Below are 14,737 nucleotides of genomic sequence, written 5' to 3'. Positions count from 1 at the left end.
TGAGATCCTTTAGTTTGATTTTCTTTATTGGTTGGATTTTTACAAAATATGGAACAAACAGCCATCCTTTATGTTGGGTTTGGTTAGCTCTCTGTGTCCAAACAAGGTCTGTTTTTCAGGTCAGTTCTCGCACAGGTCTGATCCTTGATTAATCTGCTTTACGCTCGTGATATCGGTCCTGTGGAGTGACTGTGAGTTTTACTGCCTTTGGGTGTGTTAGAAAGTCCTGTTAATGCTCCACACTGTGGTTTTCTCAGAGCTCGGCTGCACAACGTCATAAACCAGGATTAATATGAAACCCTTCACTGCCTATTTGTGGGTTTCAGTCGACCCAGGGCGGTGCCCTTGATAACATTAATGAGACTCTGTGAAACAGATTGTGTGAGAGTATCTGAAATTAAACACACTAAAACATCAGTGTCACAGTTTAGTCTCTGCATCACAGTTTCCTCAAGTTCTCAGCTTTGAATCAACTGTTAGGTTTCCCTTCATTTTAAGGTGGGTACAGATCAGGTGAGGAGTCTAAAAGTTTAATATTTCATCATATAAAAATTCTGACTGGTTGGTTTATAATGGAGAATCAAAAGTATAATGTCCGTGCTAATTCCTCTTTTTGAGCCATTCCCGAGAGAAGGCTGTGGGTGCAGATCCTACAATTACTCAGACCAACATTCATGTCATGTTCCAATAAACTAAACACTTGAACATTCTTTTAAAACGCCCTTTGAAAGTGCTTTTCTGAACAATTTCAAGAGACTAAGACAATATACTAGTGATTCCAAGGAGCAAAATTCCTTGAGATGCCAGTGCATCACCACCAGCCTGTAAGGAGGTAAGATGGCACTGAACATTCTTACCTGGGGAACAGTACCTGAGAACCTTTGGCTGTTTCTCTTGGGCTTATGACCAACGTAGCAGGACTGAACTTCTCGTGTCACAATTTTTGATAGAGCTGTTTTTAAAGTTAACCTGTAATACCTGTGTGCACTGAAACTTTCCTACTTTTGTTATGAGTCCAATGCGTGCGCTGCTGTGTACCAACACGTTAAGTGAACTCTAGAGGCCAACATGGTTTTGGTTATCAGCAGTTTTACTCCCGGCGTCACCGGGGACTTCAGGCCCTGCTGTGTCTGCTGCCACACAAGATAACAACAGTGTTAGCAGACAGCAGCGGCTGAACAGGAGTTGCTAATAACCTGCTAGCTAGGTGTGAATTAATGAGGAGTCCTTAAGTAGCAGATGTGGCCTGGTTTCATTGGGTGTGTATCTTAACGTTGATGGTGTTTTTGCCATAGTAAAGTTAGTGCAAATAAAGCTCTGGGAGGATATTGTTGATGTCTGCAGAGACAGCAGGCAGTTAGCTATAAAGATATCCTAGTGTTTGATCACGTCCTCAAGCTGTAAACCAAAGCAGAGTGGACAATACCGGAAATCCTTCACTCTGTATTCTCTTCCTCCTCCCTATCTCTTTATCATCATACCATTTTTTCTGCTCTCTCAGGTGCACCACTCACCTTTCCTTTATATACACCATCACAATCTCTTAAAACTCCTGAAGACACAAGGGAAAACATATTGTCCATTCATTATGTGATGAACACTTGTCCTATAATGACACAAAATAGGACAGAACAATGTAAGATGAGACCACATGAGACAAGACAAGGTAGTATAAGGTATAACACAAGGTAGTGCTGGGGTTGCACAGAGCCCCGACATGTTACGAATGTCAAATCTATGTGATTTGTGACGCATTCGTGACACTCGCAACGAAGACAACCTAACTGGAAAGGGCTCATAACAACAATATTATGTATGTAAACTACATTACATGCACTAAAACTAAAATATCTAAGATGCTTTGATCTTCTAGGTTATAAGCTGCTTTGTTCTTCACATGATCTTCATTGTCACAACAGTGAGCAAACTTTTCAAACTCCTTGGACTCAGTGATTTACTTACTCTGTCTACTCTGACAACAGTAATATTCTTGATCTATTGATGGAAGTGCATCAGTTCAATGTAAAGAGCCTGGAATGATCATGCTTTGAAGTCCTTATGGATTATCTCTTCCCAAAAACCTGCATGAGGTTGTGGCAGTTTATGAAAGCCTGGAATTTTCCCATTATTCTCAAACTGCAGTATGAGGCATTTCACTTTATCTGAGAGAATTTTGAGGAGGTTTCTCTCTGTGAAGGTTTTTTGCAGCTTGTGGTGCAGGAGCTGGCTGATATCTTGGATCAGGATGACCTTACTGTGACACAGGAGAACACAGTTTATCAAAGTGTTTTAAGGTTTATAAACCATATGCCGGGTGAACGGCAGGGAGCCGTTGCTACTCTGTTACCAAAGGTACGACTGGGGCTCATAGACAAAAGTTACATCACAGACAATGTGCTTAACAATGATGTAGTAAAAACAAACCTTGAGTCCCACCTCTTGGTCTTTGATACCCTTCAAGTCATGTCTTAACCTTCGTTACTCTGTTCTGAGCCTGGGATCAACAACACCTTGTTTTGCTGTCGCTTGTCAAACGGCGTCTTACTGATGGTTAGATTATGTTCTAAGGCCATAGAGGCCTTTGACTTCAGCACTAACAGCTGGATCAAAGTTCACACTCATCCTAGGCTGGAGGATCCCATGACTCACTCAGGCTTCCACAGCACCGTCTTCCTTGGTGGATACATCTACTTTGTGGGTGGTGGTTGTAGATCGTTGGGCCCCTAAAATAGAGTGTGAATTGAATTAGCCTGGAGCAACCTGAGTTGGGTGACATTTAGCAGACGTCTAGATGTACTGAATTTAATTAGAATTAATGTAGTGATTAGCACAAGCCCTGGACACTTGGATGTTTGCATGTTCTCCCCATGCTTGTGTGGGTTTTTTTCTGAACATCCAAAAAGATCTATTTTAGGTCAAGTATGGACACCCTCTAAAATGAGAGGGCACGTCTTAAAGAGTTGTCCTTAAAACAAAAAAAAGTATTTGTGCCAGGGGTGGCTCTAGAAAAAAAGATTATGGGTTGGAAAAAGGGGGCGGTTGTAACATATAGTAGATGTTGACCTGTACTTTATTTAATTAGAGTTAATAAACCTTACTCAGGGAGGGATGATGATGGTCACAATTAAGCATTAAAATAGATTAATTTATTATATGAATGACCACCGGTAGTAGACCATGGTAAAAGACTAATTTTTTGGCATTTCAAAAGAATGATACATAAATCCAGATTTCTCAGAAACTCAGAATAGCAGCTTTAACAGACAACTGTTAATGTCACCATCATCTATTTACATAATCCACGTATCAAATGTGAACATCATCCACATTCTTGCGCAGAAAAAGGTTTGATTCAACAGTGGATGCTTCAAGCCTGTCTCAATTCTGTCCCTGTCCCTCTCTGGTTCATGGTGATCAGAGGACAGTGCACAGCCTGCTGCAGCACACCACTCTTTTTCTTTTTTTGCCTGATAAAACTTGATGTGGTGGATCCAGCATCTTTGATTCGTGTACTGTACACTTTGCAGTCAGCGCTCCTTTTGTTGGTACCGTCCAGTTTGAAGTGGTTGTAGCCTAATATGATGATAAATGGTACAGCAGCAGCTGCCGGCAGGTGTGCCGCCGGTCACCGTGGTCGTCAGCCAAGGTACTAGTGCGTGAGCTGTGAGGCGTACAACCGATGCGTATATTGGTTACCACAACCATGGTTGCCATTAAAAAGGAGGGAAACACATTAAGCTCGTGAGACGTTTCAGAGTTAATACGCCAAACGTAATGATTGTTCATGAGTCCCAAAACACGGGTTCGAGTCGAGTCTGAAGTCTTTTGAGCACGAGTCCATGTCAAGTCCGAAACTCCAGTCCCCATCTCTGGTCTGAGGATCCTCTGAAAGTCGATGCCTCTCCTTCTTTGCTACATGTTCAGTTGTTAAGGAGTGGACACAGAGGGGTGAGTAGTTTAAGTGTGTTTTTGCAGTTGTTCTGCTCGTGATCGCCGGCTGCCGTCAACCTTTGACCTTTGGTTTTTGTCTGGGCTGAAGGTCAGGAGATTCTGACATCAGAGATTCCTACCCATGGTTTACCGTCTGCAAACCTTCAAGTCTCCTTATCGCCACCTGAAAGACGCCTGAAAAAATTACAATGTTTGGAAGGAAATATACACAACTATTGCAAAAACGCACAAAACAGATTTAAATTCACAACAGATCAGAATCACAACAAAAACAAAATGTTGACAAAATTACACAAAAGACAGCAGACACACAAAAAGATAACAAAAATTCACATAACTACTCCAGAAATGCACATAACTCTGAAATAAACCAAATTGTTCCAAAAATACATAATAGTACAAAAATATTTTTGAACATGCACAAAATGAGTCTAAAACCATTGAAGAAAATACACAAATTGACCTAAAAAAAAAACTCTTAATGTTAACAAAAATAAACATAAGTACTCCATAAAACACACGAAATGACAATGAAAACATACATACAAAATATAAAAAAACAAACACATCCTTCAAAAACACCAATATTTACAACAAAACAAGTGGAAAAAAAGGTTTCCAAAAAGGTGTGACACCCTAAAGTTCCCCGTCCCTCACCCAAAAAGAAATATGAAACACTGTGATTGATGTTTAGGAGATGCTTAACTCATTGATATTACTATCTGTGTATGCTCTACAGCTCTAAAGGGATCATTTGAATGTTTTAAGCAACTTTCAAGCATTGAATTAGATTATTGGACTTTAAAGCTACTTTAAAATGTTTACTGATGCATTTCCTGTCTGGCGGATGTAGTTTTAGATGTGCTTTACACTGTATTAGGACATTTGTTGTCAAAAACGGATTGATGTTTGAGCTGCTTTAATCTTGCAGCGTTGATGCGACTGGTGTGACAGAATAAGTCTGAAATCTGATGTATTTTATGAAGATAAACTGCTTTTTAACCACATTCTTATGAAGAGTGTCACCACATCTGTTGTCTGTGGTGAGCCTACACTGGTTGGAGCGAGGCCGGCGGCAGCGCAGTAATTACCCTCATGTGGTTATAATTCAATGTCCTCGAAGCCTTTTTAATCCGCCTGCCAAGACAGGATAAAGTCAGACAGAGATGACGGACATTTTTCAGCACTCCCATTAAAGTCAAATGTGGGAATATGTATATATATATATACAGTATATTGTATTTTATACTCAAAACCATCTTGTGTTTTTTATTAGGCAATTTATTTCCTTGTTACAATCACTTCACATTTTATTCTTTAGATGGCGCTGCCAACCAAAAAAAATAAATCAGTAAGTTGTTATATATTTTGAAATTGTGATTTATGTTTGAGTTTTCTTTTGTTAGCGTGAAACAAACTGAAACTGAAACTAAAAGTTGCATCGTTGAATGAGTCGCAGCCTCAATTTTTATTTTTCTTAAACTTTTTTATTAAGTCAACGTCTGTGAAACAACAGACATTCACAGAACCTCTGATTTCATTTTAATTTATTTTAATCACATTTCTATTTCCAAACTTCCCAAAAGTGTTAGTTAATTGAGTTAACTGTTTTTATTAATCAAATATCTGTGCTGCAGAAATGCACTCAAAGCTTGTGCTGAAATCACACAAGATAGCATAGCGCAAGATTTGACACGTCTGTATGCTTTTGCTACATTTGCTAGGCCAACCATTTTAAGCCAAAAGATAGAAATGTGTGATATTGTCCTAAAATATGCATGTGACAGTATAGTCTGGGTGGTATTACAAAAAAAAAAAATTACAATAACAACAAATATTGCATTTTCTATTAATTCTATAACTTAAATCTGTTTTTCCACTAACATAGAAAACTGGAGACTCTACGTTCATAATGAAATGACAATTTCAAAAAGTTATTATAAGGTTCTACTACATTAAATGAATAAGCAGACACAAATGATATTAAAATCGATACATTGTGGATTAAAAACATATGTAAATGAATAAGAATAAATAAATACTACACAATTGATGGAAAATATTAATAATAAACAAAGTAATAAAATAAATACATACAACTAAGTATTGAAGATTTACAAATAAGCAACCACTGCTGCATTGTATTTAATCTCTCACTCACACCGGCAAGGATTCCTTCCATTGTGAAAAAGCAGAGACACATTTTTAATGAAGCTGTAATCAATGGGTTTTCTGCCTCTTTTGATCCAACTACCTTTGCTAGTCGTGATGATGTTGACACTTTTATGATAAACTTCAATAACCACTGTTTGACTGTTTTAGACACAGTAGCACCAGCTAAAAATACTCCAGGCTCTAATAAGAAACCTTGTCCATGGATGAATGAAGCTATTTTTAGCTTTAGGAGAAGCTGCCGGAAAGTGGAACGGTTGTGGAAAGCCACTAAATTAGAGGTGCATAGACTCCATCTTAAAGAAAAGATAATGGAGCTAAATGTAACAATAAAGCACGCCCGCTTTGCTTATTTCACTAATCTTGTTTTGCAAAATAGGAGAAACCCCAAGGTCTTGTTTAATACTGTTGAAAATCTTGTTGCACCGTCACAGTTCCATCTGCCTGTACTGTACACACACACTGGATAAACAAAGTACAAGACATTAGGGCCAGTATCAGTCATCCCTTGGTTAGCTTGTGCACTGCCTCAGCCCATGTGAGCTCATGGTCCTCCTTCACTCCTGTCAGCCTACAGGATGTTCAGGTTTTAATAGGAAAGATGAAACCCTCATCGAGCACTGTAGACATTGTTCCTAATTCCCTGCTCTTAAATGTTTTTCACATTATTGGTCCTTGCATGGTAATATTGATAAACCTTTCACTTTTATCTGGCTCAGTCCCCAGCTTCTTTAAACATGCTATAGTGAATCCCATTCTTAAAAAGTGGTTGCTAAGCAGCTGACCTCATTCTTGACACAGCATGATTTTTATGATAAATATCAATCTGGATTTTAGGCCAATCCACTCCACTGAAACTGCTCTTTTGAAAGTTTCCAGTGACGTTGGTGCTGTTCTCCAGTGGTTCACTTATATAAATGGAAGAACTTTTAATGTTTCTATTAATGATGTTATGTCTAATATGTCCAACCTGTCATGTGGAGTAGCTCAGGGCTCTGTTCTGGGGCCTGTTTGGTTTTTATTGTATCTGATTCCTCTTGGTTGGTGGATCCGTGGTTTTAAAAATGTGTCTAATCATTTTTATGCTGATGATATCCAGTTGTACTGCTCCTTTAATGACTCAGAGTTTCACTTTTTATCTCAGTTCTTAGATTGTATATCCAGAATCAAAAACTGGTTGTCATCAAATTATCTCCAGATAAATTCAAACAAAACAGAAACTCTGATCATTGCTCCTGGTAAAAAGTTCCCTCTGATTAAAAACTCCCTTGGTGATCTGGGCTCATCTGTGAAAACCAGCCTCAGAAACCTTGGGGTTGTGTTTGATCAGTCAATGTCTTTGGAGGGTCACTGTCGTCAACTGACCAAAGACTGTTTCTACCACCTGAGAAATATCTCTAAAGTGAGGCATTTGTTATCAAAATCAGATCTGGAACTGGTCATACACATGTTTATATCATCCCGCATTGACTATTGTAATTCTATTTTCACTTGTTTTAATAAGTCGACCCTAAACAGATTCCTGATCATACAAAATGCTGCTGCCAGACTTTCGACCGGTGCTCCTAGAACATCCCACATTACCACCATTCTTTTTACTCTGCACTGGCTTCCAGTCAAGTTTCACATCAAGTATAAAATCTTAGTTCTGACTTTCCGAGCGTTACATGGCCAGGTCCCTCAATATATCTCTGACTTGTTGTGCACTTCAGGGCGCTGGCCAGGGTCTCCTAAAGGTCCCAAAAACTAAATGTAAAACCCAAGGAGACCTGGTGTTCCAGTCTTTGGCCCCCAGACTCTGGAATAACCTGCACCAGTCTCTGCGGGAGTTCAACTGTGTGGACACTTTGAAGAAACTGTTGAAGACTTTGCTTTTCAGAAAAGCTTTTAGTTAACTGGATTTAAAAAAAAAAAAATATATATATATATATATATATATATATATATATATAAAATCCTTTTTTGATGCTGCTCCTATGATGTAAACGCACCCATGTTTTATTTTTCTTTTATGATGATGTTGCAGCTGTTGTATTAATTTATCCACTGCCCTGTACAGCATTTTGTGATTTTAATCAGCAAAAAATGTTTTATAAATAAATTACTTACTTCATGTTCATGAGACCAGATACCTTTCTGTGGACAACATTTGCTCACATTTTGTAGTTCTAGGGGCTATAGTCGAGGGGCAGAACATGAATTTTCCAGTAACAGCTGAAAGAGAAACTGGGGTTTAATCTGGTCACCCTGGGTAAACTGTATCACCAGACGTATGCATTTTATATGAGCTGTAGTCTTGTCTGGATTTAAACATGGTAATGTTATGTGTCACGTCTAGCTTTGAGCAGTGCTGTATGCCGCTAATACGTGGCCTTGTGTGAATGAAGTGGTTAAAAATGCAAAGCGTGGAATTGAGCCCTGACCCCGTGCGTCTCCTGCCATGGCAACACAACATGGAATTGTGCAAACAATGCTTTAGCCGTGCCTTTTACCACAATGAGCTGGTGCGTAATTAGCTCCTCGAACCAAAGGCCGGCCCACTGATTGAACGTGAGAGGATTAAATATGGCTGAGGCTCGTTGATAATGCCACGATCTGCTCTTGAAGAGCCACCGTTTATTAGGCTAATGCAGCTCTCAGACGGCCGCACAAAGTGTCACTTCTGCACAAAATCAGCAGTGTGTGTGTCATTTCCAACAATCTGTGACCCTGCTGACCTGCACAGTGCTTCAGGAGAGTTGTTGACCTTTTTAAACCAACTCTGCAGAGCTGCATGTTCAGTCTGGGATTGGTTTTCCTGCACTTTATCTCACTAACATGCAAAATTGCTCTAAATTAAAACCTGAGTCTCATTGGCAATTATTGTAGGTTATATATACATTTAACAGAAAAACAATAAGACACTCATTTAAAGGAGTGCGGAGAAGTATAAACAGGAATTACTTATAATTTACCCTGGAGCATGTTAATACCTAAAACATCTACTGACAACTGTTACTATGTTGTGTCTGTATCCTTTGTAACTATAACTATAGAACTATAGTTAAAACCTGACATACCACTTTCAGGTGGTGTTTTTTTGTTTTACATATATTACAAAACTGTAACAGTAACAATTATATACCATACAATAATCATAGTATGGTCTGTGGTCTAGGTCAGTGATTCAACTGAATTGTTCACAATCAAAAACGAATTCTAGAAAACAAAATGTTTTTGGTGTTGCCATAAATTATTGATATTAAAATGTGGTCACAATCCAAAAAAGGTTGGGAACCACTGCACTAAATAATGTTTATTTCCACTTGTTTACAAAATGAGATTCTTTAACGCGTGTGTTATCAGTCGTTCATTGCATCATCATGCTCTATAGATGTTTTTAAATAGTTTTCAAAGCAAATTGTTGTAGTCAGACAAAGGGGGTACTTAGATTCAGAAATAAAAAAAAGGGGTACTTGAGCCAAACAAGTTTGAAAACCACTGTTCTAGAACATCAGTACATTATTGTAGGGAACACAAACAATAGCTGCTATAGTAACATTTAGCAAATAGATTTTGCGATAGGTTGACATTTCTGTTGAGTCATTGCACAAAGACTCAATAAAGCATTTTTTTTACATGAATCATTGACATTATTGCAGATGTTGGAGCTGTATATTTTTATGAAGGTAGATATGTTGCAAAATGGGATGTTGTTATTTATAACCACAATTCTACGGTTTCCTACTTCTCAATTCTGCAGCGACAAATGCACAAACTACTTTTCTCGCCTAAATCCCATTTTGCAACATATATACCTTCATATATTTTTGGCAGGGGAATTTATATCATCTGTGTTTTGAATATGAGTTAAAGTTTGGTTTTGTTAAAATAAACAAACACAAAAAAACTTACTTTCCCATTTTTAAGTGAGCCTTTAGGCTATTTTTCCTGAGCGTTGTACTATTTTTCTCTGTCACATTACCTTTGTCTTCAGTTGAAAGTGTTCAGATGTTCACCAGTAAATGTCAAATATTCCAACAAAACTTGAATCCACAACTCATCAGTAACAAGACCGAAATATAGCCGCAAGCAACGATAAACGGCTCTCGCCTTTGCCGCGCCGCTTTGCCGCCTTTGTCTTAATAATATTTTTTACTTGTCTTGTCATGGTCTACTTCTGTGTCAATTTTCATTGTTATACGATGAATTAATTTTTTTGGCAATTCCTATCTCTTAATGCATTTTTGGCGTACTTGGGGATGCTGGCACGTCAAATTTTTGCATTTTTTAAAATCGAAAATAGCCAGAAATTAGAGAAACGCGCGAGACTCTACATAATGGTCCAGTCTGTGAAAAGTACAATAACAATGTTTCCCCCTTTTTGAGTACCATTAACAATACATTTTCAGAAAGCATAGGGACATGCCTACGACATGACAAGGGTCTCTGGTCACTGACGGGCAAGTGGTGTTCGCATAGGCTCCGCCCCTTCCCTTGTAGTGTGGCTACTATGAGAGCAAGAGGCACTTCACCAGCTTGTGGCGCTTGGGCCTAGAAAAATAATATATATGCCACATACAACAAATAGATCCACAGCACATCCACGTTTTAAGTAAGAAGTCACTATGGTCTGTTTGAGATATAAAAATGATGATTGATTGATTAATGGTGAGATTTTTATACTGTTAACACTTAGGGGTGTGTCTGAAAGGACAAAATCTGTCAATTGTGAAACCTTCCGAGTCCTTTTTTATGCATCAGCAAAGACAACTTTTTACTTTCATTTCTTTTCTTTCAAACAGCCAGACTTCTTAGACTCTGAATAATAGAAATGTCTATTTCTTGTGCTTAAAGTGGCTGTCGACCTTTGACCAATAGGAATTATAATGCTGGTGTTGTTCTGGTGTTCTTGGCCCAGGTTTTCAGCTGATTTCGACTGCAGGCCTTTAACACGTCTGAATAGACCATTAGATTCAAATTAATTTTTGAAATGTGAGACTATTGTTTCTTAGTGGTTCCACACAAAATGCAAATATTCATTTTTATTTTCAATGCCATGCTAAGAAAAACAAAGAAAGCTTCCTGGGCTTTGACAAAATGCAAAGCTCATTTTGACACAGAACCTTTAGTCAGGAAGTTTGTACTTACAGTATAAAACTGTGAATATTCACTTACAGGAGTTACTGCCGTGTAAACAGGAAAAACCTCCTCTTATCGCTTTGTCTAGAATCCTGATCCGTGTTTTCGATTGTTCCAGACATGCTCAGTTGATCTGCTTTGTGTTCCCATAGGATCCGATTATTCTGAGGTTTAGGTTGGCAGAGGATGTGACTGGAGAGGATAATATACCAAGGAAAATCTGTATAATTATATACTAACTTATATACCAACTTATCATTGTGTGCATTTTTACCCAACCATAGTAAACACACTGACGAAACAGGGAGTGGGTCTAAACCTGGAGATGAGTCTAAACCCAAAGAACACTAAAATAGGAAAATAGTTAATAATAAACACAGAACATCAGCTAACTGGGAGTCAACCTCGCAACACTGGGCACGAAAATCCATAATGTTACATAGGACAGTGGTTTCCAAACTTTTCACAGATCCACAGATTTTATTCAATCACAAATGTTTTACCAATTCTAAATATGATTTATTATTTTATCAGTGGCATTATTGTTAAAGAATTGCATGAGGTGAATAGACAGGACAAAGGCCACATGGACTTCTGGTAACCATAGGAGGAAGTTGAGATCATGCTACCAAGTTGGAGTTTGGAATTAGTTTTGAGGCTGACATTGTGTTGGGCAATATGCCACAGCCCCTTTTCATTTTCTTCCAGGAGATTTAGCAGCTCTGCAGGGTCAAAACTATAAAACAATTAACGAAGTAGGTAAGTCATAAATGTTTATTGTAAAAAATGTGTATTATGTATAATATTCATGCAATAGGATTATTTAAAATACATTGAAATGAAAAAATATACTCAGATTATTCTTTCAATACAGTTACCTAAACAATACATTGAAAAAAACTAATATACAAAAAAATACGAAAAAGAACAAGAAATGACTCCTTGGAATGTCTTCATGTGAATATGCCACAGTGTGTCCAAATTTGCTGTTTTCATTAAACAGAGGGTACTCAGCATCCCAATCTTCAGGTGAATGTGCTTCAATGACCTGTGCATCGGTTTGACTAGAGGAAAAATAAAAAAATGATTAGTACAAAATTCAAAAGAACAACAAGTTGATCTCCATGTGCGTGATTGCTTTCACAGTGCAGTTACTCACTGTTCTCTGTTGTCTGGCTCCTGGCTCAGGTATGACCCCGTAATGAAGGGATGCTGAAGAGCAGCAATGGGAGAGATTCTCTCTTCCCCATCCAGATTCAACAGTTCTTTCAGGAACTCGATGAAGGCCTTCCTGTCTTCCACCGTCTCATTAGCCCCTAGTTCAGACATCTGGATTAAAAAAAAATAGAAAGTTAGGTCAATACACTAGTTCATACCTCTCTTGCTCATGTTAACAAAAAAAGAAACAGTGAGTAAATTCAGCTTATTAACATATCTAACGTAGGTTACATTTTAAAGAAGAGATATCTAAGTATTTGAACTCAAATATCATAGAGAACACTTACATGGAGCAGGTCATCTAATGATGACAAATGTGGACGATATTCTGGCCACTCCTCAGCTTGTCTTTTGTTCCTAGAGGTGTACTCTTCTGGTGTCTGAGGAAACACAATGACAATACAAGGGGTTTCAGATAAGTTTAGGGTAACAGTCAAGGTTCAACAAACAATAAAAACTATGTTTTACCAGCAGCCTCCATCTTGTGCCCAATTCATCCACCTCATGACAAAAGAACTTTTTGCTGTATAGGCCAAAGTGGAGCTGGTGCTTTGATGGCATTCCCAGCATCTCCACCATGCTCTGCATCTGCACAAAGAACACACAATTATACACATTAGGGGCAGTTCTTCAAGACTTTCTATACCTGTAAAAAAGAGCACGTGGGTAATTAAATGAATGGAGGGATGTTTATAGAAAAGACGACCTACCATGAGGTATTCACAGTGGACAGGAAAGAGGTTGTCATTTAGGAAGAGGAATGCCAGCGTGCAGCCCACTCCCCACATGTCAATGGCCCCCGAGTAAGGAAGGCCAAGACAAACCTCTGGGGCCCTGTGAAGCAAAATGAATGAAATAGACTTTAGAACTCTATATCACAGCATTAAGTAGCAACATTAAAATAACACACGTTTGTCACAAAAACCCATAAGTCATTCAGGGTGACACCCTCATACCTGTAGCCGATGGGTTGATGTGTGAGCCCGGGCATGGCGGCAGAGATGGAAGAAGCCATTCCAAAATCAATGAGCTTTACGCTGAATGGACTTTCATCAATGTTGACCATCATGATGTTGTCTGGCTTGATGTCAGTGTGCATTACTCTTACAGCTTTGAGTCCCTGTAATGCCACCATCAGCTGCAGGGACACAATGAGAAAAGACAGGATGAGAATGGAGTTCCTCTTATGGAGCTGTTTAAGCTCAGGTTTGAACTCAAGGCTTTCTTAATCGATCAGCAAGCAATAAAAAGATTCATACCTGCTTTGCAATAGGACGGATGTAGTTGACGTTCAGTGAACGGACCAGGTGGAGCAAATCCACGTCCAACAGCTCAAAGACGAGGCACTTATAGCCCAGGTATTCAAACTGCTCATAGAACGTCACCAGATTGAAGTGGTCAGCATTCAGAGAGCTGATGGTCTTCAACACTGACAGCTGGAGGGTAAAAGGACAATTAGATCACCTTTATATCACTTTATCCCAAAAATTCATCGTTAAAGTTCTGTTGAAGGCACCAAACACTTACTTCGTCCTGCACATCTTGAAAATACTCCTTCTTTAGGATTTTTACTGCCACCAATTTCCTGCTGTTGTGAGCACGACACTTGGCAACTTTCCCAAAGCTACCTTCTCCCATAAACTCTAGGATTGTGTACCGAGTGGAGGGGCTGTGGAGGGCATGCCCTACCATTAGAGGATGTGCTGTCAAAGTGGATAGACAGGGCACATGGTTAGTATTCAGTATTTTAACACTAATAATCAATCAAAGTAGGAAATATTGTTCTGTCACTTTTAAAGTTTGGGTTAGAAAAAAAGCCCAGGAGAAAAAGTACTGAGTATCAAAAGCATCAATAGAAACGTAATAAAAAAATATCCCTCAAGATTAATAGTAAAGTACAGATACTTCAAAAATAGTTAGGTACAGTATTAAGTACTTTAGGTTAATTTGTCCACACTGAATGCATGCATGTACATTATAGGAAACAGATTGTTGACAATATTTGAAAGTGAAATGTTGTCTATCTGCAAGATGATAGAGAATCCAACAGCATCTACTTTGGGTTTGGGTTAAAAAAAAAAACAGGCCTGCAAATCCACTATATATGTGAAGTCCTGTCCCTCTATTGACTGCATGTGTAGCACATCCTAATTTTCTGTTGGTTCACTGAGCACTTTTTATAGTAAAAAGATATGCACACACATCTTTGGCTCTGAAAGCTCCAACAAAGTGTTCCAAACAGTATCATTTACATCAAATGTTGAGCTTATTTTTC

General features: G+C 38.5%; 1 protein-coding gene across 1 annotated transcript in view; it reads right to left on the bottom strand.

Annotated features, from left to right (window-relative positions):
* The window catches only part of LOC114456406 (homeodomain-interacting protein kinase 2-like), a 42,974-nt gene that overhangs the window by 26,471 nt on the left and 1,766 nt on the right, over nt 1–14,737 (bottom strand). Inside the window, exons 2-9 of the mRNA XM_028438134.1 lie at nt 13,990–14,165; nt 13,722–13,898; nt 13,419–13,600; nt 13,173–13,296; nt 12,931–13,050; nt 12,750–12,842; nt 12,404–12,573; nt 12,215–12,308 (exon numbers count right to left, since the gene is read on the bottom strand). Of these exons, the coding sequence (XP_028293935.1) occupies nt 12,215–12,308; nt 12,404–12,573; nt 12,750–12,842; nt 12,931–13,050; nt 13,173–13,296; nt 13,419–13,600; nt 13,722–13,898; nt 13,990–14,165 (1,136 nt within the window). The remainder of the gene's footprint in view (nt 1–12,214; nt 12,309–12,403; nt 12,574–12,749; nt 12,843–12,930; nt 13,051–13,172; nt 13,297–13,418; nt 13,601–13,721; nt 13,899–13,989; nt 14,166–14,737) is intronic.

Source organism: Gouania willdenowi, chromosome 22, assembly GCF_900634775.1.
Source record: "Gouania willdenowi chromosome 22, fGouWil2.1, whole genome shotgun sequence".
Taxonomy (NCBI): domain Eukaryota; kingdom Metazoa; phylum Chordata; class Actinopteri; order Blenniiformes; family Gobiesocidae; genus Gouania; species Gouania willdenowi.
Note: the sequence above shows the minus strand (reverse complement) of the source record. Positions and strands in the feature narration are given on the sequence as shown.